At 40.2% G+C, this 27711-nt stretch overlaps 1 protein-coding gene across 5 annotated transcripts in view; it reads left to right on the top strand.

Moving 5' to 3' along the window:
- Positions 1-27711, top strand: part of STS (steroid sulfatase) — a 121420-nt gene that overhangs the window by 30042 nt on the left and 63667 nt on the right. For all 5 annotated transcript variants that reach the window (XM_068419627.1, XM_068419636.1, XM_068419609.1 and 2 more), the window contains 2 exons: positions 11579-12002; positions 22353-22489. In XM_068419627.1, coding sequence (XP_068275728.1) covers positions 11579-12002; positions 22353-22489 — 561 coding nt within the window. The remainder of the gene's footprint in view (positions 1-11578; positions 12003-22352; positions 22490-27711) is intronic.

Genomic DNA, 27711 nt, shown 5'->3' with positions numbered 1-27711 from the left:
AACATGATGAACAAATTGAAAACTAGTCAAGCTCTTGAAAAGTTTTCAGTATAAATAGGAGTTTGATTACAACAGAGGGACAATGAGGGATCAATCGCAGAGTACAAGTCAGCACAGTGGTGGGATTCATTTCACTGGTTTTCAAATACCTGGGCTAACTGTCTGGATTCTCTTCTTCTGACTCATTTAGTCATCAGACAGAAATGAGCATTTCTAGGAAATTAGTCTCATCCTGTGGTAGAAGTTTAATATAAAAATGTGTTTCTCTCTCATTATAAAGATAGTTCACACAACTAACTGCAACATAAATATCCAGTGATGGGTAAAAGGTATCCCACTAGATGAATATTAAACAGAATTGGAATGAATATCGTAAAGGTATAATATTTAAATAATGTGATTTTTTTCCCTAATTTGGCCACTGACTTATTCCACACTGCTTAAATTTTAGAAGATTTTTGTGAAATACAACTTGTATTACTGTCCTGGTTTGGCCCAAACCAGGCCAATTAGTCTTAGAGAAACCAAGGTCACTGCTAAATTCCTCACTGCTTACGAGTGAAGAGCCGAAGGGGGGTCGCAGCTGCAGGGGGGAGCAGACAGGGTAGGTGACCCAAGATTGACCAACGAGGTATTCCATCCCACACACTTCATTCTCACTTTCCTATTTATCACTAACCCACTGCCTCCTGGAGGTAGGGCCCCGGGCCCTCCTGTCTCCCACTGATTGGTACCAGCTTTGCCAATTCTCCAGTTAAAAGCCTGCAGGTGTGATGGCAGGGGAGCTATTGCATTTTCCCCTCTGCCTGTGCTGGGGAGAGCTATTGCATTTTCCCCTCTGCCCGTGCTGGGGGGAGGTACTGCATTTTCCCCTCTACCTGTGCTGGGGGGAGCAACTCTGCCTGAGGAGGATTTCCAAGCTCTCAGTCTTGGTTTTGTATATATTTGTATATATTTGTATATATTTGATTATTTCTATTATTATTGTTATTATACTCTTTTTCATTATTATAGTTTATTAAAACTGTTTTAACTTTCCAACCCATAAGTCTCTCTCCCTTTTCCCTTTCCCTTTCCCTTGGGGGGGGGAGAGGGTTAACAGAGAGCATCTGCCACCTGGTTAATAGCCGGCCCAGCTTTAAACCGTGACAATTACATACAGACATAATGTGTTTCTGTACTGGAATTGCCAGGAAATAGTTGTTAGAGAATCATACCAGAATGTTACTGCCTTAATTTAGATGATGGATGCACCTAATTTGATTTTTAAATGTAACAAAAGCTTGCAATTTTGGGAGTTATTTTTGTTTAAAAAATCAGACTGTTTAGCAAGGCTAACAATTCATACCACTGTTCAAAAAATATCTGTATTATGTAGATAACCAATGTCGATGTTCCTAACTAAAAATCCTACTTAGCTATACCCCAGTCTTGGAAAGTATAAAATACCTTGATGTCCTGACAGATTCAAAACAGGAAACCAGAAAATCGTAGCAGAAGTATGTTTAGTGCAGCTGTGTTTGAACCATACTGCAAAAAAGCCATTCATAATTTGTCTTGTTCATCGTGGAGTTAATTCCTATTGCTCCATTTCAATTAAAGACTGCAAAAAATATTTTTTGTTTGTAACAAGCAGTGTAACACAACTCATTTTCTGGGGCTGACCTGGTTAATGTTCTTTTTTTAACTACTTTCACTGCAACATGACAGCTTGCCACTTAGATCTCCAGAAGTTATCTCCACGATGCTTAATGAACAATTCTTCCAAGTGGCCTGAATGATAGCTATGAAACCATAAGATGTAATATTACCATATCCTTGGAGTATAATGAAGGCTTCCAAAAATCAAGAACTGCATTAAAATTAAGGATAGAGCATATGTAAATGACAAAAAGAAAAATTATGTATATTTGAAGACTAGATAGGAAGACTCTGATTCCCAACCAGCCCATTTTCTGCCTCTGCTGGTATTCTTATCACATCATATTGGTCTAGGTCAGGGTGTCTTTGCTTGGTTCAGTCTAACTCAGCAGTTCCCAAACAATTAATTGTCAAATCCTGCACCAGTGATGAATTGGCATAAGGGTAATTTGAAGCCTTTCATTTCCTCAAGCCTGTACTGTCAATTCTCTTTTTTTTTTTTTTGCCAAGTTTATCAATCACCTCTTTACTCTCTAAGGACATTTTTTTCTTCTGTAAATGCATTTTCCTTTTTTTAATTTTATTCCCTCCTCTGAATATATGCTTTCTCTTGCTTGATATATCCCTAAATATATTTTAGCTATAAATCTACTTTATGTATACACTTTGTTACTTCATTTTATTTTTCCCCTGTGACACAAAGAAGGTGACATCCAACAGATCTGGCAGGAAGAGACAGAGTCAGATGATCTGCAACAAAACCAGGTTTTCTCAAAAAAGGCAGATGCATTGAATATGTAATATTTTACCAGTTAAGGATCCTGGAGAGTAGCAAGAAATGTTGATGTTTTGGAGGAAATAGCTATTCATAATGCAAAATCCCACTGAAAGTAGATGGGTATTATTTTAAATACTGCTAATACTCAGTTACAGTTGAGTAAAGGTCAACTTTTCCTCACTACTGTTATCCAGTGTGTTGTCTAGCATCCAGAGAAGTTTAAAATCCACCTATATAGCTTATCTCTAGAGTTTAAAATACTAATGAGTTAACTGAGGCTTGTATCTTTCCTCCAGAATGAGATGTTGTAATATTTGGGCATATGACAGTAGTGATGTGTCCAACACAAGACTGACTGAGTCTATGGAGTAAAATTAATAGAACAGTTATTAATAGAACAGCTTAACATCTGGCCATATTAATAATATATACATATATACTTTATATTATTATTGCTTTGTATTTCATATATTTCTTTGAGCACATATTTCTGTTTGCATCTTGCTCTGTATCTTGCATCTTACCATTTATCTGAAGAAATGTATCATTTTATACAACTCAGTCTTCAGATTGCTCTCTCAACTGTCTGAGGGAAAAATAGGGGGGAAACATGGGTTTTTGCAGCCTTTCCAGCATTCTGGGTTCTGAAAATTGAGTTCCAATTGAAGTTTCTTGGCTGAATAGGACTTGCCTTTCATTTCCACTTGCCTTTCTTTGTATTGCTTTTGCTCTACAGAAATCTTAATTGTGGCCGAAGGAGAGGGGAAAAAAGCCTAGGTCTCAAACTATTAAGGTACTCATAATTTACAATTAACAGCATAAATTTCACTCAAAAGCTTGGTAGGATCTCCTGAAATGCGTGTGATGGTTGCTGAAGTGTCCGTACTATGAAACTTCACTTGGCAAAGAGATGAGAGCGTTTTGAACTGCTCTCTGATTCAGGAGGGCCCCAGAGTGTATAGCACATTACAATAATGTGTTGAAACACTAGCTCAAGGCAGGGGTTATTGTTCCAAGAAATGAAACAAAACATGTGTTGTAGACCCAGTCATCACTTGCTTTTTCAGAGTAGCACAGGATCTATCAAAATCTTCTACCTCATCAGCCGTTTGAGAATGGCAATTGTGTCTTTCTGTCACAGCTGCTGATATAACTTGAACCAGTGCTTCTGTGGCTTTTCCCAGCTAACCTGCTGTCTGCTTTGTTTGGCTTAAGTTGCTTCTGAACAAATCTTTTTTCGAGGCCCAAGTTCATCTTGACACTGAACAATGTGTTGTGCTTGCTAAAACCCTTTCAATAAAAATAGGTCCTATATTTTCCCCTGTCCTATTTTGTTACAGGATCACAGAATCACAGAAAAGTTGGGGTTGGAAGGGACCTCTGGAGATCATCTGGTCCAACCCTCTGCCAAAGCAGGTTCACCTAGAGCATGTTGCACAGGGTCATGTCCAGGTGGGTTTTGAATATCTCCAGAGAAGGAGACTCCACAACCTCCCTGGGCAGCCTGTTCCAGTGCTCTCTCACCCTCGAAGTAAAGAAGCTTTTTCTCATATTGAGATGGAACTTCCCATGTTTCAGTTTGTGCCCGTTGCCCCTTGTCCTGTCACTGGGCACCACTGAGAACAGTCTGGCCCTATGCCCTTGACACCAGTATTTGGTATTTGTAAGTATTGATAAAGTCCCTCCTCAGTCTTCTCTTCTCCAGGATGAACAGACCCAGGTCCCTCAGCCTTTCTTCATAAGAGAGATGCTCCAGTCCTCTGATCATCTTTGTAGCCCTCTGCTGGACTCTCTCCAGTAGTTCCTTATCTTTCTTGAACTGGGGGGCCCAGAACTGGACACAGTACTCCAGGTGTGGCCTCACTAGGGCAGTGTAGAGGGGGAGGGTAACCTCCCTCATCCTGCTGGCCACACTCTTCCTAATGCACTCCAGGATACCATTGGCCTTCCTGGCCGCAAGGGCACATTGATGGCTCATGGTGAACTTGTTGTCCACCAGGACTCCCAGGTCCTTCTCTGCAGAGCTGCTTTCCAGCAGGTCAACCCCCAACCTGTACTGATGCATGGGGTTATTCCTCCCAAGGTGCAGGACCCTACACTTGCCTTTATTGAACTTCATTATGTTCCCCTCCGCCCAACTCTCTAGTCTGTCCAGGTCTTGTTGAATGGCAGCACAGCCTTCTGGTGTATCAGGCACTCCTCCCAGTTTTGTGTAATCAACAAACTTGCTGAGGGTACACTCTGTCCCTTCGTCCGGGTCACTGATGAATGAGTTAAACAAGACATCTTGTTGTCGCAAGATGCTTCTGTCCTGGCTTGCAATGCCTAGTTTTATTGAGATCCAGTTTAAACAAACTTCTTTATATCATAATAAATTACCTTGAAAGTATATTTAATTTGTTTAGGTTTCCTTTTCGTATTTTTTTGTTGAATTATAGGTGCTTTGAGATTGACAAATAACAGCAAAAAATTAAAAATTAAAGCTTGAAGATCATTTATATTTGTGATTATAAGCCTCTACCTTTATTTCGCTTATCTACTTGATGAGAGTTGTTTCATGCTTCCCTTGCTACACATCTGGCTTTATGATTATTCCATAAAGACAGTCATGTAAACCTATGAGAAAACATTGAAGCATTTTCTAGAATCTATGTCTTCACAGAATCACAGAATCACAGAATGTTAGGGATTGGAAGGGACCTCGAAAGATCATCTAGTCCAATCCCCCTGCCGGGGCAGGATTGCCTAGACCATATCACACAGGAACGCGTCCAGGCGGGTTTTGAATGTCTCCAGAGAAGGAGACTCCACAACCTCTCTGGGCAGCCTGTTCCAGTGTTCAGTCACCCTTACAGTAAAGAAGTTTTTCCTCAAATTTAAGTGGAACCTCCTGTGCTCCAGCTTGCACCCATTGCCCCTTGTCCTGTTAAGGGATGTCACTGAGAAGAGCCTGGCTCCATCCTCTTGACACTTGCCCTTTACATATTTATAAACATTAATGAGGTCACCCCTCAGTCTCCTCTTCTCTAAGCTAAAGAGACCCAGCTCCCTCAGCCTCTCCTCATAAGGGAGATGTTCCACTCCCTTAATCATCTTCGTGGCTCTGCGCTGGACTCTCTCTAGCAGTTCCCTGTCCTTCTTGAACTGAGGGGCCCAGAACTGGACACAATACTCCAGATGCGGCCTCACCAGGGCAAAGTAGAGGGGGAGGAGAACCTCTCTCGACCTGCTGACCACACCCCTTCTAATACACCCCAGGATGCCATTGGCCTTCTTGGCCACAAGGGCACACTGCTGGCTCATGGTCATCCTGTTGTCCACTAGGACCCCCAGGTCCCTTTCCCCTACGCTGCTCTCCAACAGGTCTGTCCCCAACTTGTACTGGTACATGGGGTTGTTCTTGCCCAGATGCAGGACTCTACACTTGCCCCTGTTATATTTCATTAAGTTTCTTCCCGCCCAACTCTCCAGCCTGTCCAGGTCTCTCTGAATGGCTGGGCAGCCTTCCGGCATCTCAGCCACTCCTCCCAGTTTTGTGTCATCACCTCTCCTTTTGCCCATGACTTAGCAAAGATGATGGAGAGTGGCCTAGCAATGACTTCCGCCAACTCCCTCAGCACCCGCGGGTGCATCCCATCCGGGCCCATGGATTTATGGACATCCAGGTTGCTTAATTGGTCCCTGACCCAGCCCTCATCAACCAAGACAGATTCCTCCTCTATCCTGACTACTTCTGAGGCCGCAGGGGTCCAGGGCTCCTCAGGACAGCCTCCAACAGTATAGACAGAGGCAAAGAAGGCATTCAGTAACTCCGCCTTCTTTTTATCCTGTCTCCAGGACCCCCACCTCATTCATCAGTGGGCCTACATTGCCTCTAGTGTTGGCTTTACCTGCAATGTATTTGAAGAAGCCCTTTCTGTTGTCCTTGACCTCTCTTGCAAGGTTTAATTCCAAGGAGGCCTTAGCTTTCCTAGTTGCCTCCCTACATCCTCTGACAACAGACTTATATTCCTCCCAAGTGGCCAGCCCCTCCTTCTACGATCTGTACACCTTCTTCTTCCACTTGAGTTTGCCCAGCAGTTCCCTGTTCAACCATGCAGGTCTCCTGCTACCCTTCCTTGACTTCCTACCTGCTGGGATGCTCTGATCTTGAGCTCGGAAGAAGCAGTCCTTGAACGCTAACCAACTACCTTGGGCCCCCTTACCTTCTAGTACCCTGTCCCATGGGATTTCCCCTAGCAATTGCTTGAAAAGGCCAAAGTTGGCCCTCCTGAAGTTCAGGGTTGTGATTCTGCTAGCTATTCTGTTCCTGCCACATGAGATCCTGAACTCTACCATCTCATGGTCGCTACAACCAAGGCTGCCCTCAACCTTCACCTCTTCAACCAGACCCTCCTTGTTAGTGAGGATAAGATCCAGCAGCGCTCCTCTCCTAGTTGGCTCATCCACCATTTGCATCAGAAAGTTATCATCAATGCACTGGAGGAACCCCCTGGACTGGGGATGGCTGGCTGAGTAGGCCTCCCAGCAAATATCAGGGTAGTTGAAATCCACCACGACAACCAGGCCCTGTAATTGCGAGACTGCTCTCAGCTGCCTGTAGAAGGCCTCATCACCCTCCTCATCCTGATCCGGTGGCCTGTAATAGACACCCACAACAGTATCACCCCTGCCAGCCTGCCCCTTAATTCGCACCCACAAACTCTCAACTCGCTCCTGATCTGCCTCTGGACAGAACTCAATACATTCTAGCTGCTCACTCACATAAAGAGCAACTCCACCACCTCTCCTTAGCGGCCTGTCTTTCCTGAACAGGACATAGCCATCCATGACCACATTCCAGTCATGCGAGGCGTCCCACCAAGTCTCTGTAATTGCCACTAGATCATAGCCCCCCGACCGAACACGGATTTCTAACTCCTCCTGCTTATTACCCATGCTGCGTGCATTGGTGTACAGGCATTTCAGAGAGCGAGCTGGGCACACCGATTTCATCCCAGATTCACCCCCTGATTTCACCCCAGGGGGATGGGGGGCCTCCTGGTCTACCTCAACACTAGAGCATTGCCCCAGTGGTGCAAGCCCAGCTACCACCCCATCCCCCTTCGAATCTAGTTTAAAGCTCTCCGAATGAGCCCTGCTAATTCCTGTCCCAGAACCCTTTTGCCCCTACGACATAAACCTTTCCCATGTATCACTGTCACGCCTGTTGTCTTATAAAACCAGCCATTATCAAAGAACCCAAAGCCCTGCCTGTAGCACCAGTCTCGTAGCCAGGCGTTAATAGAGAGAATCCTACTATTCCATCCCACGTCATCACCTGAAAATGGAAGGAGGGAGGAGAAAACAACTTGTGCCCCAGACTCTTTCACCAACCGTCCTAGGGCCTTGTAGTCTTTCTTCATCCCCCTCAGACTACGGGATGCAGCTTCTTCCCCACCTGTCTGGAAGATCAGCAGGGGGTAGTAGTCTGTGGCCTTCACCAGGTTGGGGAGTTGCCTGGTGATATCCCTGATTCGGGCTCCAGGCAGGCTGCAGACCTCCCTGTGATGGGGGTCAGCTCTGCATATTGGGCCCTCAGATCCCTTTAGAAAGGAGTCTCCAACCACTAAAACTCTTCTCTTCTTCCTTGTGGAGGAGGTAGCTATACGCCCGTCAGTTTTTTCTGACTGTGGTGGGACCTCTGATATAGGTTGCCTCTCCACCACATCCCCGTTGGACCGGCTGTATTCCACTAGGGCTTCATATCTATTGCTCAGAGGCACCTGTGGAGGCAAGGTAGGCAAGGAGGGCACTCGCCTTTTGCCACGGCCATAGACTTGTCTCCACTCACTCCTCTCCTCTAGGTTATCGTTTTCCACCTGAGAGGGGCAGAGTACAGGGGTCCCTCGATCCTGGGAGCTCTCCGGCAGGTGCTCCCATTTTTGTTGCAGGGAGGACAGAGCCTGGCTCCACCAGTCTATCTCCATTTCAGCCTCCCGAATGCTCCTAAGCCTTTCTACTTCGGCTTGGAGCCTTTCAACCTGGCTTTGCAGCTGTGCCGCTCAGCCAAGCAGATCATCTACTTGCTCACAGCGCACACAGCCCCCTGACACCACAGAGACACTGTAGCATTCCCTGCAGCTGGCAACCTGCACCATCGCCTCCTTCCGTGGGAGCTCTGTCTGGGTTCCCACATCCATTTTGGTCTTCTTCCACCGGGTAGATACCATTGTTCTTTCACTGAACTGGGAAATACCTGTTGGTGGCACCCCTGGTTCACAGCTCCTTGGCACCTTCCTCGCCTTGTGCACTGGGAGGGAGTCAGTGCCCTCCCCAACGAGTTGCAAACAACTGCAGCCTCTCCTGCCCTGGGACACACCCAGTCACTGCTGACTCACCCAGGCACTGCTGAGTCTCTCCCGACTAGTCCCTGCCCTCCAGGAGGCTCTTTATCAACGGTAACAGGGGGTGGAGCATTTAAATCGCCCGCGGTGCCTCCGGCTACACCCTCTCCTCTCCTGATTCGTTGCCGGGAACCTCCGGGTCCGGGTCCGGGGTCAGAGGGAAGCAGCTCGGGGCTGATGCTCGCGGGGGGCTCAGGGGGGGCCCAGAGTATGAAAAAACCGCCCGGTTAAGCCCGATGTCGCCCTCGCCCCCGCACTAACCTCAAGTCGCTGCCGCCGCTTTCGCTGCTGCCGCCGCTTTGCTGGGAATGAAATTCAGAGTTGCAGTCTTAGCTAGCCCTTTATGGCACCATTATAACATCTGAAAATTCAGTATAGTGGTCTGCATTGCTGTTCTTATAATCAGCCACAATAAAGTTCACTGGACCACGTCAAATGTAGTTATGAGAGCCATTCTGCCTGCAGAAAGCAGAATACCACCTCAGGTGACGGGCCATCTGACAGTAAGTGGGAAAACTTCTGATGGGATGAGAAAGCTGTAGAGGCCTACATTTCACTGGCATAAAAGACCTGAAAATGCTTTTATAACTACTTCTACGATATACAGAAGGTATTTCTAACCTAAGACCATCAAGAGATGTACGAGGACAAATGGACTTAACTAAGCATTCAGTTAGGCTCAAGATTTCTGTGGTATTTTTCTCCACCTCTGCTAATGGTTGAACTAGTTCTGTAATTTGTGAAAGAGAAATAATGACAACGAGCCCGTTTGCTAGGTACTATTTCAAAAAATCAGAACTGACCCCCATCTTTACCCTCTTTGGTACTGCAGTACGCATTGGTCATTGCCAAAGGCCGAAGTGCAAGATGAATATGCTGCTCTCTAGACCCAGGAGATGCTCAGGACTGCCTGCATCAGGACTCTTTCTTACCGATGTGTAAAAGCTGTATTGGTTCAGGAAAAGGGAAAATTCTTTATATGCTTTTTGCCTTTCATGTACTTTCTACCATGTGTATCCTGAAGTCTCTAGAACAAAATATTTCAAATTTCTTTGGGTTAGATTATGGCATTGAGGACTTACTGGATTTGTGGGGTTTTTTCTTTGTTTCTTTTAAGATCACAACCCCTGAATTATGCTGGTCATGTTTAGGTATTTGATTCAGAAAAAATAAGTAAAATCTGGCCCAGCAATATATATTGTTATCTACTTTGTCAAGGATGACACATTTTGTCAAATATTCAACACGTTTCCTTGCTGAGACCAAAGAGCATATCCCTAGCTATAATTTATGTCAGTAGGCTTAACTGAATTGGAATTTTTAGAAATTATGCATTTGAATTTAGGTAACAGCTACCAAACAGGTAGGTCTGTTGCACTAAGCAATGCATAAGCATATGGTAAGGGGTTGTACCTGAGTCATAGAATGAATTATCTAATCTAGATACTTACAGTAGTGAGCGTGAACATACATTATGCTACTAGAATGCAAATTAGACTCACTGTTTTCTTGTGTCAGTCGGTGTCCAACATTATTGCAGAATTAGAATGATTTCTTAGTGAGACAAAATGCTGAGAGAGAGTATTTGGCCATAATTTACTTCTTGCTCTTGTTTCTTGTTTTATTTCATAGAATCATAGAATGTTTTGGGTTGGAAAGGACCTTAAGGATCATCTAGTTCCAACCCCCCTGCCACGGGCAGGGACACCTTCCACTAGACCAGATTGCTCAAAGCCCCATCCAATCTGGCCTTGAACACTGCCAGGGAGGGGGCAGCCACAACTTCTCTGGGCAACCTGTTCCAGTGTCTCACCACCCTCACAGTAAAGAATTTCTTCCTAATATCTAATGTAAATTTACCCTCTTTCAGTTTAAAACCGGTACTCCTCATCCTATCACTACATGCCCTTGTATAAAGCCCCTCTCCAGCTTTCCTGTAGGCCCCCTTCAGGTATTTGAAGGCTGCTAGAAGGTCTCCCTGGAACCTTCTCTTCTTGAGGCTGGACAACCCCAACTCTCTCAGCCTCTCTTCATAGGAGAGGTGCTTCAGCCCTCTCAGCATCTTCATGGCCCTTCTCTGGACTCGCTCCAACAGGTCCGCGTCCTTCTTACGTTGGGGCCCCAGAGCAGAACGTGATTTATTTATATATAAAAAAATATAAATAAATAAAAAATAATCTCTCTATATATATGTATATGTGTATAGTGAAGGAGATTAGCAATTTCAGAGATTTTGCAATCATTTAAATAATAAATGCCTTGATAATTTCACAATTCTTGATGTATTTCCCGTTTGTTACTGTTTTCTTTTTTTTTTAAAAAAACCTAGTCAAATGTGAATGATTTGCCAGAAAAATTTCAGAAAAGATATTTTGTAACTCCATATTGGTTCTTCCTAAGAAAGCAGTAGCTGCTACAAAATGTTATTGTCTTATCCCTGCTTAACTACACATGCATAAAGGGTTAATTTTCAAAGTTAACTATCTTTTAGGGCTCTGTTGCTCCTCAGCGACCTGCTAGCCCACTCAGAATTTAATGATCTCCATCTGGAGCTGTGCCAAACTATTTCTAACTAAAATGAAGAAGCAGACATGAAACAAAGTCTTTGATGAAGTCATAAAGAAAGATTATATAGAAAACAGGGATCCACACAACAAATTCTGGGGGCAGGGGTATATCAGTCAGATAGTGACAGTTTCATGTTTGGAATAGCACACACTATAAGTTTGATGATTTAACTACAAAAATACTCCCTGTCCTTCTCTCTTTGTAGGAAAGTGGCATCTTGGGATGAACTGTGAAAGCAGTAATGACTTCTGTCACCACCCCCTCAGTCATGGATTTCAGTACTTTTATGGGCTTACCGTGACCAATTTTAGAGACTGCAAGCCTGGCCAAGGCAGTGTATTTTTAAAAGGGGCTCAGAATTCCCTTGTCATCGCAATCCAAATCACTGGAATCACCCTGGTTTCTTTGGCAGTAGTGCAGTATATTGGCCTCCTCAAAGTACCTTTCCAAGCATTGGGTTACTGCTTGTTAATAACCGCTGGTTCACTTGCGGTTTTGATTTTTTTCTTTTATCATTTTCGACACTTGAACTGCTTCTTAATGAGAGACCATCAGATTATACAACAACCGCTATCCTATGAGAACCTTACTCAGAGACTGACAAAGGAAGCCGTGCAGTTTATAGGAAGGTACGTTTCTAACTGTGTTATAAGTTAATGCTGGCATTTCACAATGACGATTCTTCTGAAAAAAAAAAAATAAAAAAAAAATGTGTACTGGTGGGCACGAGGACTATGTCATTATATATTATCATCATTTTTTTCCTTTAAAAGGTGACTGACTTTAATCATTTTAGTGAAAATGTCTGCTTTTTTCTGTCGGGTATGACTTTATTTTCTCTATAAAAATCAGAAATTGTTTATGTTTACATGCTTCAGAGAAATTTTTCAAAAAGCAACTAACTTTTTAAGGCTTCCATTCTTGAGAATTTCATGTAACTTGAAATATGAAAAATCTTTTGTGGTGTGACTTAATTATGTGAAAGCACGGTGTAGAGTCATAATCCATGACTTTTCTGGCACGGGAGACTATTCATCATTGATTTGATGCATCCATTAAATGGCATTCATAAGGCCAATTTTTTAAGATACTATCATTTTAAATGCCTCTACTTTTATGCCAGATTCATTTTGAAAGGACTCGTTTTCAGAAGTTAGGAAATAAATGTTTTTTGGAAAGCAATGATTTTTCAATAGCCATCACATTGGGTCACCTAAACATTGGATGTACAAAATCATTCTAAGTCATTCTTCATTTTTGCAGTTAGCTACTTGTATAATCTGAAATAGAAATCAATATATTTGAGAAAAAATATTACATCCATTTAACTTCTTGAAAAATATGCCAAAGTATTTTTCTCGGTCAATTTTGAAACAGGTTGCAGCATTTCTAAAAATTGTTAATAAAAAGTAAAAACTTGTTCTAAGACATAAGAAGTCCCTTAATTACTATTCTGAAAAGTATGTACCAGATAGTTACTGTGAATACATTCACATGGTGTCATTGCTGAATGGAAACTTATACCAAAGAATCAGGGTAAATTTTCTAGACTTAATGACTGCATGCAGTAGGCATCAAGACTGTTAGCAAGAAAAAATGTTTATCTAAAGTCTTTATCTCACACTGCAATTTTTCTATCATTTCTATCATTATAAATATTTGATGTGGCCATCTCATCATACCAAAATAAAATGTTTTTTATCTCAAATTTCTTTAAGTGAGTAAGTCTTCCCAGCAATCAACATTCTCATGAGTATTTATAAATAAACTAAAACATCTTTATTTCCTCTTGGCAATGGTGATAGATACAAAGATGCCTTCTCATCTACATTCTAACTAATTTAACAGTGAAGTACTTTGCTACAAACATAAACACATACCCCCCCCCACTTCGAAAATTGTTGAGAGGTTATTTGCTTAGTGACCAAGTATTTGGTGATTTTAAAAGGCTCTTGAGTACATCAACTATATGTTGGCAGATTCTTCCATGATTTACAAGTATGTAGTATGCCTGTAGTGATTCGTAATGTTTTGGATATCTCTGAATGTTTCATTGATTTCAATGCAGTGACAATAAAATGGTAGCCCCAAAACAAGTGAGTTCAAGATTGGAAATCAATGCTGGAAAACTAGTAACTCTTTAACTTTATTAATATTCATAATGTGCACAGTACTATTGTATAGCTTAGTCAGTTTTTAGAGCTGGCAAAACAATGTATCATCTAAGTCAGCATAGCTTTGTTGACTCAGCTTGAGGTAAGTGGCTTTACATCAGCTGGGCGCTTGGTCCCGGTTCTCAATGTATTTTCCAGACAAAAGTGATGTTAAATTGAAGTCAAGGTTAATAGCACATATTCATAATTTACAATAAACTTTGTTAGAGGAATGCTGCAATTATAGTGAGAATTATAACCCAGACAATTCAGAGTCAATATTAAATTAAAGAATATCCAAGCACATTAAGGTATTGAGAAGCAATTAGGGCATTCAAGCAATCTTAACTGTGCCCTGTAGTGAATTCACATGCAAAGTATGTGACCATAAAACTTGCTGCTGGGGTTAGGATTAATTAGATTAATATTCACTGAACTAATCTGTCCCATATATTAGTGTGAGCAACAAAATCAGTATTTGCTTTGACACTTTTGACACATTGTGCTTCTGACATTGTATTGTTCATACCTGTCGAGTCCAGTGCACCAATAGACTATTGCTTGTATGACTAGTCTACTGATTTTGGCCATTTGTAGGGGAATGGCCGTCAAGAGGCAACCAGGTTGCAGCAGCAGTCAGACATTTGGCACTCATAAGTGAAGGGCCATCAGGTTTTTGGAAGCCACGGTTGCTCCACAGCATTCTTGTCATTCCACTTCTTTCAGCAAGCAGTCTCCCTCAACCCTCCTTTAGCCACACATTTGACTCAACGCTTGATTTGTCATAGAGGCATCTCTTGTTTAGATAATACAATAAGTAGCAAGCTCAGTCCTGTACACCAGTAATCCCTGTGCACAAGTATACCAGAGTTCAAACAATCCTGAATTTGAAGAATTCAGTCATTCACCTTAACTGTTTCTTAATACATTTTGTGATCAAACTAAAAGTCATCAACTGTTGTGCATATTTTAATTGGTTAATTATCTCTACAATAAATATGTGATGAAGCTCCAATCTTCATCAGCACTGCCACTTCCGATATAGTCCTTTTATGCTATATTTATATATAATATATATGAATGTATATATAATTATATATATAACAATTAGAACATAAATGTTTTATCTATGTAAGTTTATTATACCTATTACCTATATTACCTTTGTAAGTTCTTCAGAGTTCAGGCAATGGGCTTCCTGACTTTATTCTCTTTTCTAGCTATTTCTCAGTCATACTGTCAGCTTTATGACTTCTTACCAAGTATATAATAATTAGATTTTGTATCTTTCAAGTCATCTTATAATTTCTTCAAGGCATATAACTATGTGCTGTTACACTTACTTTGGTCTGTTTTTTTGGAGAGAGAGTATTCAGTACTCAGAAATGGCACTGGAGAAGAATACACACAATATACAATTACAAATGTCAGATCCAGTGTGTGAAAACAAATACTAATTTAGTTGCTCACTCTAATTGTAAGTGGGCAGGTAAGCTCAGTGAATGTTAATTCTAATCACTTTTTCCTAACAGCAAGTATGTAATATAGTAAACCTATCAGAACACTCTCTAGACATTAGGGTGTATTTGAAAGTCACATGGATGCTAATTATTTCATGTTAAATTCACAGAATCACAGAATCACAGAATCACAGAATGTTAGGGATTGGAAGGGACCTCGAAAGATCATCTAGTCCAATCCCCCTGCCGGAGCAGGATTACCTAGACCATATCACACAGGAACGTGTCCAGGTGGGTTTTGAATGTCTCCAGAGAAGGAGACTCCACAACCTCTCCGGGCAGCCTGTTCCAGTGTTCGGTTACCCTCACCATAAAGAAGTTTTTTCTCATATTTATGTGGAACCTCCTGTGTTCCAGTTTGCACCCATTGCCCCTTGTCCTGTCAAGGGATGTCACTGAGAAGAGCCTGGCTCCATCCTCTTGACACTTGCCCTTTACATATTTATAAACATTAATGAGGTCACCCCTCAGTCTCCTCTTCTCCAAGCAAAAGAGACCCAGCTCCCTAAGCCTCTCCTCATAAGGGAGATGTTCCACTCCCTTAATCATCTTCGTGGCTCTGCGCTGGACTCTCTCTAGCAGTTCCCTGTCCTTCTTGAACTGAGGGGCCCAGACACAATATTCCAGATGCGGCCTCACCAGGGCAGAGTAGAGGGGGAGGAGAACCTCTCTCGCCCTGCTGACCACACCCCTTCTAATACACCCCAGGATGCCATTGGCCTTCTTGGCCACAAGGGCACACTGCTGGCTCATGGTCATCCTGTTGTCCACTAGGACCCCCAGGTCCCTTTCCCCTCCGCTGCTCTCCAACAGGTCTGTCCCCAACTTGTACTGGTACATGGGGTTGTTCTTGCCCAGATGCAGGACTCTACACTTGCCCTTGTTATATTTCATTAAGTTTCTCCCCACCCAACTCTCCAGCCTGTCTAGGTCCCTCTGAATGGCTGCGCAGCCTTCCATTGTGTCAGCCACTCCTCCCAGTTTGGTGTCATCAGCGAACTTGCTGACAGTGCACTCTATTCCCTCATCCAAGTCATTAATGAATATATTGAATAGTACTGGTCCCAGTACCGACCCTTGAGGGACTCCGCTAGACACAGGCCTCCAACTGGACTCTGTCCCATTGACCACCACTCTCTGGCTTCTTTCCTTCAGCCTTCAGCCAGTTCACAATCCACCTCACTACCCGATCATCCAGACCACACTTCCCCAGTTTAGCTGCGAGGATGCTGTGGGAGACCGTGTCAAACCCTTCACTGAAATCAAGATAGACCACATCCACAGCTTTACCATCATCTATCCACCGGGTTATGTCCTCATAAAAGGCTATCAAGTTGGTTGAGCATGACTTCCCCTTGGTGAAGCCATGTTGAGTGCCCCTAATGATCCCCTTATCCTTGATGTGCCTAGAGACAGCACCAAGAACAAGTTGTTCCATCACCTTTCCGGGGATGGAGGTGAGGCTGACGGGTCTATAGTTACCTGGGTCCTCCTTCTTGCCCTTTTTGAAGACTGGAGTCTTCGATGTGCTTGTCACTCATGTGTCTTCAGCAAGTCCTTTAATGTCCAGCTGCACAGACAATCCAAATTTGGAAAATGCCAGGGACCCATTTTTAATGTATCAGAAATTCACAAGACAAAAGTACCACTCTGTGATACAGAATACCTCTCTGACGATTTTGGATAGCTGATCACAATAATAACAGTTTTTTTAAGAAAAATCCTAATGAAATCTAACTTCTGGAAAACAGTATTTGCATATAATCATGTTTATATTCAAAAGCTATGGTGAAGATGATGAACAATTTTCATGCAGATTTATTTTTTTCAGTCATAGATCATTGCATATCCATAATATCCAAAATTTTGTGGTGACAGTTAATGATTTTTTTAATTTTCTTTTTATTGATTCTATTTCAATCCTTGAAACACTGTTACAACACATATTCAAATTTATTTTCATCTAATCTAGCAGAGTGTGGTTTAGAGTTTTTCCATATATCACTAGGTTTTATGATCAGGCAGTTGGCATGTTGTACTGGATTTAAGAGTTCTGAAATCAAGTGTTTTTATGAATCCTACAAGAATATTCTTTATAGTTTACAGCAAAATACAAATTACAGAGAAGAGTTCGTGTACCTTTGTATACACGTGACGTATATGTGCACATATATTAAAAAAGGGTAGTAACTTGTAAGCCGTAACAACTCTACTGGATCTTCATCCTGTTTTTCTCAGCCCTCTGCTTGTTCCTTTTAAACAGAGGAGCCAACATATTTATTCATATACTTTAGGGTCATCTGAAAATGAAATATTTTAGTCATTTAAGTCATTTGAGAATGATTAAGGGCCTAACTAGTTCTGCGATGAGTGACAGACTGCATTGTAAATGCAACACTTCTAAAAAGCTATAGACCTGTAAACTGGGCTTCAAAGTTTTGCAGGGGGGAGGGATTTAGTAATTAATATAATCTGTAGTAGGTGAGACATTTATTTTTTTTCCCATGCTTACGAGAACGTACTTTTTGAAGGGGAGAAAAAAGTTTATATACAAAGGAAATAAAAGCATATATGAATTGTGTACCTGAAGCATTTAAAGGATGAAATAGGCAGGAAATTAGGGCTGTCAAAAGTATCTTGGCTGTTTGCATGGAAGACTCATTTCACAAATGTATATATAGTAGAAACAGATCCTGCTTTTAATATCTTCTAGAAAAAGTCAGATTTTACATATTTTTACTTTTTTTTTCCCTTTCTCATTCTCTTTTTCAACAACTTTTCCGGTTTTGGTAAGTTACCCTCAAGTGGTCTGGAATTCTCTTTTCTGATTTTGAAAAATTTTGAAAATATGAGATTCATGGTTTAAAGCGTGTATTTTAAAAGAGTAAGACAGAAATATTCATTCATGGATTCATTCATGCTGACAAGGATTTTAACACTGTTAGCGGTCAGAACAAAAGAAAATCCAGCTTGTAGGACAAAGTCCTGCTATGATAAAACTAAACCAAGGTTTACTTTTCCTTGGTTTAGGATTAATGAAGTGCATTCAACCAGTCCAGTCACAAAGAGCACTGTCTAATTGGTGATCTAATCTAGAAGTAGAGGAGGGAGCCATGGGAAATAAGCACTGAATGAATATATCCACTGGGGGGGATACCAAATAAGAAGAATGTTTTAGTAAAAGGAGAGTTACAGGAGAGGAAAAGTTAGGTTTGTATCTGCCTGTATCGACACACTGTTGCATATTTGTGCTGAAAACATATCTTCAGATTATATACTTCAACATTTTTGTTTTCCTTCATTTTAGCTCTGACTTTGGTGCCCTGTGACTATGTGAAAAATACATATTCTCATTCAATAAGTCTTATTAAATCATATGTACTTATCCTTATAAGAAGTAATGTATTTTACCCCAATATCTATTTTAAATAGTTCTTTGCAGGCTATTTCAGTCTTACGGGTGAATTAGCTGCAATTTATAAGATTTTGGGAATTACAGAAACAATTCTTAACCCAATTTTAACACAGCACAGTGTTTGCCCAGGTCAGCCTAAATCAAGTATATCTGCTCTCATAGTCAGCTGCTGTGAATCATAGTACCTTCACTGGTATAGAGGTTGTGGTAGTCTAACTGGTTAAAAATATGTACTTTATTAGAGAATTATGAGGATAATTTCACATCTAGCAAAAAAAATGTTCAGAATGATCATACTTGTCCTTCATATTAAAGGTTAATTTAGAATTTATTGTGAAAAAGTAAAACAGAGCCCTGTCATGTTGTGTTCCCATCTCATTTCCCGTATAGAATCATACTTGACATCTCAGTTTGATTTGACAACCGCAGGCCAACAAATTCAGAGCTCCACCTGTTGCTCTACTACAGTGGTCTTAGATTAACATCGATGCACAGAAAAGCAAACAAAAGTACCCAAGGAGTTTTCAATGCAGCAAATATTTAGAGCAAAATTGCAGGAAAAAAGTTAAAAGACACGTGTGTGAAACACAAAGTCAGATTAGTTGTAACTTGATCTCTCACCCGCTTTAGAGCTGTGTTTTACAGCTCGGGCCTGAACTTACCCTTGAGTAATGTAAAGACTCCTCACGCTAAATAAGAAGAACCTAGTACTATGCAATGCAGAGGAGTAGCCAGCAATGCAATGCATTTAGATGTTTTCAAGATCGGTTAAGCACACGTTAAAGAATGTCTTATGTCAGATCTCTGGCTACTCAGTAAATTGAAAAGACTATGTGATTCATGTTAGGATAAAAATTTTTACTGTATTTAAGTAAGCGAATCTCAGACCTTTTGAAACTGAAGTTCCTTGTGTTTAAACTCTCTAAAAGATAGTGACAATACATTTTTGAAGGAGCTGTTTACTGAAGTGGTTCAGGAGATAAGCTGTTATTGTCAAATTTCTCTCCTGCCTACTAGCTGATATTGTCATTCCATTTTCAAGGTCACGGTAAAGGTAGTCAGCTATGATTCTCCTCAAAGTGTTTTGGCAGGAGATAAACAGCTGCCTGTGATCTTTTATAGGATATTAATAGGTGAGACACTTCTCCACCTGCCAGCGAGCTGTCAATCAGAACCTGTCAATTTGAGTTGCAAAGAAGGGAATGATGTAGTGCCCTTCTATATCAATCATTGATTCAATGATTCTTCATGAAAGTTAGATCTTTGTGTCAGTTCCATTTTAAAAAACAACAAACCTGAGTTACTATCTCTTGAAAATAACATTTAAAGTGGAGGCTTCTGATACTCACTTTTAGCAATACAGAATAGCAATATGCGTTTAGAAGTAAGCGCTATCTCTGAAACATTAGAACAAGGCAGTTTTTAGGAAAAGTAAGTTGTGCCTGCACCATTGTAAGTATAAAGTAGATTTTTGTGGTGTTTTCCCCTAGACTTTGTATATTACTCTCAATTCAGTGAACTGTGTTTAAGGAAAAAGTCAAAGATAATCCCATGAAGTAAAAAATGCAGGTTGTAAAACAAAAATCAACTGCCTTGCAGAAATGTTCTTTAATGAAAGGTCAGTGTTACATTAATATACATATGAAATATTAAACTTATAAATATACTTTTTTTTTTACTTGAACTACTGACATTTTCAGTCTTTTTAATTGACCCAGAAGTCTCATGTGTTATTTGTTGCTACAGTAATGAAAGGTTCTCACATGTATGACCTCTCAAATAGCAACAAACACAACTTCATGGAAAGTGTATCTTTTATGAAAAATACTGTCTTTTTATTTTTTTGAATCTGTACTAAGATAATACAGGATACATGCACAAATATTTGAAAGAAATTCAAATAATTTTGTTTCAATTTTCCACATCAAAAATGCTCTATTTAATTGGTCATTTTTTTAAAAAGGATAAACTGTTTATGAATACGTCCCAGTCAGAAACACACTTACCAATCTGCATAAAATTTTCCCATTTTGACTTTATGTACTGCTGCCTATGGCAGTAAAAAAGAAAGCTTTAACCATGCAACTTGTGCAAAACCAGATCCGACCAAGGAGAGAGGAAAAATGGATCATAAATGTACTAGATTAAACCTACTTATTTTTCCTTAACAGTAATGTATTGATATCATATAAATCCCTTTTGTTGAAAGACTTTGTTTTCAGGTTCTAAAGGTTATATTTTTTTTTCATTTTAAAGAATAAGTTTGTATGTGCATGTCTGTATTGTTCCTTCCCTCTTTAAAAGGTGAATGAATCAAGTGCGTGATGGTCTCCCTTTGACGTTGCTGTGAATCACAGGTATTATCCACCACAGACTGGCGAAGAAAAATATGGTAGATAAAGCCAAAAATACTCTATAATTAGCTGTGTGCTTTAAGGTGCAATCCAGACAAATTTTCTGGGTAGTGCTTTTGTGATTCAACTGATATTTACTATATGCATCATGTACTACAAGTGCTGTTAGAGCGTATAGCAGTAAATTTGGCTAGTACTGCACAGAGAAGAGAGGAGAGGGGAGGGGAGGGGAGGGGAGGGGAGGGGAAGAGAGGGGAAGAGAGGGGAAGGGAGGGGGTGGAGGGGAGGAGAGGCAAGGTGAGGCAAGGCTCCAGGGAGACCTTATAGCAGCCTTCCAGTACCTGAAGGGGGCCTACAAGAAAACTGGAGAGGGACTTTTTACAAGGCCACGTAGTGATAGGACGAGGGGTAACGGTTTTAAACTGAAAGAGGGTAGATTTAGATTAGATATTAGGAAGAAATTCTTTACTGTAAGGGTAGTGAGACACTGAACAGGTTGCCCAGAGGAGCTGTGGCTGCCCCCTCCCTGGAAGTGTTTAAGGCCAGATTGGATGGGGCTTTGAGCAACATGGTCTAGTGGAAAGGTGTCCCTGTCAATGGCAGTGGGGTTGGAACTAGATGATCCTTAAGGTCCCTTCCAACCGAAACCATTCTATGATTCTGTGATTCTATGTTTCTATGAATTTTAAGTAAAGTTCTATAAATAATGCATAAGGAAAATGTTCTTATTTGAGCTGTGCTTTCACAGCCTGCTGGAACTGATTATAAATACCGTGTTGACAGATCACATGAACAGCAAAATTTACAGAGAGTCTATTTATTGCACTGTTTCTTTTGTATCAGTTCAGGAAATAGACTGAAGACAATGGAGACTGTTCATTACTGTGAGAGGAAAAATTTTTCTTTATATTAGTATGTACTTTGAGATTACTTATTCTATGGTACAACATATTTGTAGTGTTATGTACTGATCACATGCATAAGCACACGGACCGTTAAATGGCAAGAGAAGATTTGGTCATATACTTTAGTCCAAGGTAAAGGAGGAAAAGTACTAGTATACTTGATTTAACATAGTCAATGATATTCTGGTATTTTTGACCCCGCTCCTCATAATAGTCTAGTTGATCAGCTTCCATATGACCTTGTGAGGAAAATAATTGTGTTTCACATATATATCTAGTTACGAAGGTATGCTTTTAAACAGCAATTGTATTTGAGCTTTTAAATATGTACTTGTACACTGAAGAGATGTGCATGAAACTGCTAGGTTCATGGCTTTAAACAAGTCGTCTTTCAATGTATATAGCAAACAGTAATTAGATTTTGTTGTTTGTTTTTGCTTTCAATTCAGTATACAGTTAAGAATGACATTTTTACTCTGTGTGTGTGTGTGTTTATTCAGGATTACCCTGTAATCAGTTACAGTATTCCTTTTCCTCCTTTTTTTTTTTAGCTCTACTGTAGAAAGATTGCTTTGTAGAAATTTTGTTATAAAATATACTAAGGGTTTGGCGGTTTGTTTTGTTTTTTCCAGGAACACTGATGCACCATTTCTTCTTGTCCTGTCTTATCTTCATGTCCATACTGCTCTATATGCTTCAAAAAATTTCAGAGGAAAGAGCAAGCATGGTTTATATGGGGATGCAGTGGAGGAAATGGACTGGAGTGTAGGTATGTTACATGTGATTCTAACATTAATGGAGGAAATTCATAGAAGACTGACTTATATCCACGAAATGCAGTTAGGCAATTTGAATGTCTACAGTATGTCTGACATACTTGTCCTTTATACTTAGGGGAAACAAACAGTAATTTAAAAGGCACAGTAATCTGACCTCGTGTAATATCTACTTTATGATCAAATTTGTTATGTCCTATAAGTGCCTGCTCTCTTCTATGGCTATGAAGGTAGTCCATACAGTATGGACTTAGCAGAGATATGGACACCTTAACTGTGGACATTTGAAGCACAGTAGTTGAATCCAACCCCATGAGCTTCTGGGTGCCATCTGGCCTCTGCAGGTTGTCTTCATAAAACAATACACTAACTCAAAAAGTGACCACATGATATCAATATCAAAATATTTTCAAATGAAGTAAATACAAGATGCACTATTAGCAGAAGTACTTTGCGAATTATTTTAGCGAGTTCTCTGAATTAGTGAAATGATTCAGGTGAGGTCCACTTCTGTTCATGAAGAATAGTCAAAACCAAACAATTTGCCCTTTAGAGCCTTCTGTTCTCTCTGAGGCTGGAGAGCAGTTGATCATTACATCTTTCGACAGGATTCCCTTATCTCTAAATGTATTGGAATGACTCTCTGATTCCAGAGACAATCACCTGTGAAGACAACTAACAGGTTGTATTTGAAAAGAATCATACTGGAGAACAGCAGTATTAGGAGCCAAAGATGAGCTTACATCCCTCCTTCCCATGTACCCCAAGTCGAACCTGTTCTCAGTACAACTCAGTGCAAATTGGCTTTCTTCAGGAAAATGTTGCTATAAACAGATACTCGGCTTTGGTGCATACATATTTTTAAACTATGCCAGCATGTGCAGTTAAACATAATGTATATTCCTTTGCATATTTTGCATCAAGAGGTCTAGTTGCAGAAGCTAGGGGGAAAAAAGTCATCACAGTACATTTAGTGATTTGAAATGTATTTAGTGCAGTATTTGCAAAAATGGGGAAAACCCTTTTGAGAAACTGATACACTTAGTAGGAAGCGTTTGCAGTGTGGACGGTAACTATTAAACAAAAAACTCACTTTTGTAAATTAGGTTTTGTAACAAGATAGTGGCTTTCATTCTAGTTGTATTACATGCTGAATCTTTATCACTTCTGTCAATGCCCACCAGCATTTAGTCAATCAAGTGCCTGCATTAGATAAAAGTATGCACGTGTCGTCATTTCTGTTTGCATCCACATTGTAGTAAGCTACTGCGCATTTGCTGGTCTTACTGTCTGTGTTTTTGCTGCTGCTGTTACATTTTACTGCCTCCTTCAGGAGAGTGGCTCCAGGGTTTCAACAGCAAGTTGGAAACCAAGGCAGATAACATGCTGCTGACTCAGGGTATTTAATGGTGCAGAGGTAGTAACACTGAAAACCACTACTCTCTTCCAGAATGACCACAGGCTCTTAGGAGATGTATCAAGCCAACCAAACTGTAGGACAGAAACGTATTATTAAAAAGGCTTGGGATAAATCAGAGGTACAAATTCAGTGGTGATAATGTAGGAATTTCAAAAAAACTCAGGAGATACATGACTTTTCTCATGTATTGTCCTTTACAATCCATTGCAGGAGCATCAGGGGCAGCGGAGCTAGCTTCATCAATCAGGAAACAGATCCTCATCTGTCATAAACTAGAATACAAGCATAAAATTTTGTTTCAGGTGGGGGTCTGGTTACTTGGTTTCGCTTATGTCTTGTAAGACTCCTCTGTTGACAAATTATGTATTTGCTCCAGGAGATAGAAAATATGTTTAGTTCCTCTGTTAATTTCTCCTCCATTATTAGAACGATGAAAAAAAGTTACGGCTGACATTTCCAAAGGAGTCTGAAGGAGTAATATAGCTTTTTTCTTTCTTGGTTTTTTTTTCAATTGAAGGGAGCACTTATTTCCATTAACGTCCACTGAAAATTCCAGTCTTAATGCATCAACTAAGTAGGTTTATTCACTGTACTGCTCATGGCAGTAACCAATATTTTCTTGGAATGCCTCTAAAGATGTTACAGTAGAAAAGTCAAACAAAATTGTCTGGAAAAGCTGAAAAAGTGAAAACTATAAGCTTTCCACAATTGGAGGTTTTATCATTCACTAGACAGAAATTGGTATTTATGTATAGATGAATGTAACTTGCAAAAGCAATGAGAACAAAATAGCCCAGATATAACAATATGCTGCAAAACCTTCTAATTAAAGACAACACAAGCATAGGAAAAAAAAAATCCTGTACGGAAAACTGCATTATAGTGCAACGTCAGAAATATTTGGCATCTGGTAGGAAAAGAAACACCAGCTTCAACTCAGTCCTAAAAGAGACTTACAATGTGTTATCTGCTGAGTGGGAAATATTGCAGAAAAAGTAGAAGATAAGTTAGAAGTACAAATAGAAGTTCAGGCTGTCAGGTACCAGTGATGAAAAAGTTATATTGTTCCTGATTTGAGAGATCAGCTGGAATCAGAAAGATGACTTTAGCTGCCATTTGCAAGAGAAAAAGCAACAGCCTTTCTAGTAAGACAGAACAGTCCACTCAGACTGAAAATTCTAAATAAAAGTCAACTCTCCATTTTCATTTGTTTATTTATTGAGAATCAATTACCTAATTGGACAATAATTCCCTTATAAGGCAATCTCCATGCTAGGAGGAGAAAAACCTGTAAGACACATGAATAAAATACTCCTTTGAATATTTCATATTTGTGACTTGTTAAACCAACACTGAGGAGTATGATTACAGTCCATGTCAAAAATACAAAATACAGAGTCTCTGGATAAGCTTTGGGACCATGTATGTCTACTGCTTTTGCATACTGATATGTGTAGAACACAATTCAATGTTTAAGGCCTTCACATTTATAATGTCACTGCATGTGACAAGCCTTAGAGAGTTATTGTCTGGCTAATAACATTAATTTTCTTTCAATGTAGGCTAAGCACCTTATTAATGCTATTAATTATAATTCATGAGAGCAGATGAAATAATCTTACAGTCTGAAAATGGAAAAAGCAATGATGAATGAATGAATGCAATATTATCTTTTTCTTCCTTCCTTCCTTCTTCCCTTCTTTCATTCCTTCATTCCTGATTGAGTATAGGAAGAGAGATGAATATATTGAGAAATTATTTTTGATGTAAATTGTATTACACTAATTTAATCCAAAACAGATTAGTGCAAAGAGTTTTGGAGCCCCTGTAGATTTGCATGCAAGCTGTGTGAAGACACAATAATTCAACACCACTTTTGCAAATGGCTGTTTATTGTTGTGTTAACAGTAGCAAAACTACATACCACTTCTTAATCCTTTGTGGAACAATCACAAGTGAATGGCTTAAGTGTAAAGTCTCAGAAATTGTAGTCTGGCACAAGCTAGGTAACTGTAGAGTGGGGGCCTTGTCTTTATATCTTTATTATGTGAATGCGAATTAATGTGAATATATATCTTTATATCTTTATATAGCAATGGGCACAAACTGAAACACAGGAGGTTCCCTCTGAATATCAGGAAAAACCTTTTTACTGTGAGGATGAACAAGCAGTGGCACAGGTTGCCCAGAGAGATGGTGGAATCTTCCTTCTTGGAGATATTCAAAAGTCATCTGGACATGGTCCTGGGCTCCAAGTGGCCCTGCTTGAGCCAGGGGGCATTGGATAAGGTGACCTCCAGAGGTCCCTTCCCTTTCTTCCCTTCCCTTCCTTCAACCATCCTGTGAGATGCTGAAGAAAACAAAAAAAGCTATTCACTAATGTCAATTTGTATTTTGAAACAACCTCTTAGAGCAGGTTCAGAAGAGGGCCATAAAAATGGTCAGAGGGCTGGAACACTTCTCTGAAGAAAGGCTGAAAGGGTTAGAGTTGTTTAGCCTGGGGAAGAGAAGGCTCTGGGGAGACATTATTTCTACCTTGTGGTAGAAAAAGAGGGCTTATAAGAAAGATGGATAGGGACTTGTTACCAGGGCAGGGGTCAATGGTTTTAAACTGGAAGAGGGTAGATTTAGATTAGACATTAGGAAGAAATTGCTTATGATAAGAGTGGTGAGACGCTGGACCAGTTGCCCAGAGAAGTCGTGACTGTCTCCTCCCTGGAAGTGTTCAAGGCCGGGTTGGATGGGGCTTTGAGCAACTTCATCTAGCGAAAGATGTCCCTCCCCATGGCAGGGGGTTTGGACTAGATAATCTTTAAGGTCACTTCTACCCCAAACCATTCTGTGATTCTGTGTTACTACAGTGATGACAAATTTTGAGGATACTAATAATATCTTAAATACGTTTTCATTGCAAGGAAATACAGTGCCTAACTTTTTTTAACTGAAAGTACTTATGCAATTAAAACCTTGTATATCTGAATAAATTGAACCTTACCTGAGGAACATTTATGACTTCTCAAAGCATTTGTGATACTCTGCTACAGAACTCTCTGGGGCGATATGTGGCCTATAATGAAATACAGCAAGGCAGAAGTAAAGTATACTTCATTGAGAAAGGCCAGGTAGGGTACAATCTAGTAGGACTAACTGAAAATCAGACCCCTTTTCACACTGTTTTTCTTTGATTCAGCTCTTTTCATGATTAAAAATTTATAAACGTGTATCTTCACATAGCACTTTCAAAGAGGAAGGGAAGGGCAAAAGCTCCTCCAAGTCAACTCCAGACATTTGTGGAAACATCTAATTTACTTGTTCCGTAATTAGGTTTCCTAGTGTTGTAAAAGAGATTATATCGATACATATGTGCAGGATTATGCTGTTGCTCGTAATTCTTACAGTGCCTATATGTGAGATGATAAAAACTAAATGCTTATATGCCTTTTATCTGATGAATGTGTGCATGTTTAAATAGATAATATGCAATGTATGTGGATTGATCACGTCCTCTACTTTTAACTTCTGTTCAACTCTGGAGTGATGTGAATCAAAGGTCTAAGTGGAAACCATTCCAATTTAATATAAACCATTTTTATTGACCCCTGTGGCTTTTTTCTCTGTTTTAGTAATAGACATACCACTGCTTTAGTAATAGATGAAAATAATGTTTTCAGAAACAAAATGAAAGCTACTTTTGGAAAATGGTAAAATATTTAGGAGAGAGAAAACTAAACTATGCCCACAAGACTTATAGTAAAATTCTTGCTCTGATGAAGGTATCATAGTCTAAAGCATTCA

Source organism: Nyctibius grandis, chromosome 2, assembly GCF_013368605.1.
Source record: "Nyctibius grandis isolate bNycGra1 chromosome 2, bNycGra1.pri, whole genome shotgun sequence".
NCBI lineage: Eukaryota > Metazoa > Chordata > Aves > Nyctibiiformes > Nyctibiidae > Nyctibius > Nyctibius grandis.
Note: the sequence above shows the minus strand (reverse complement) of the source record. Positions and strands in the feature narration are given on the sequence as shown.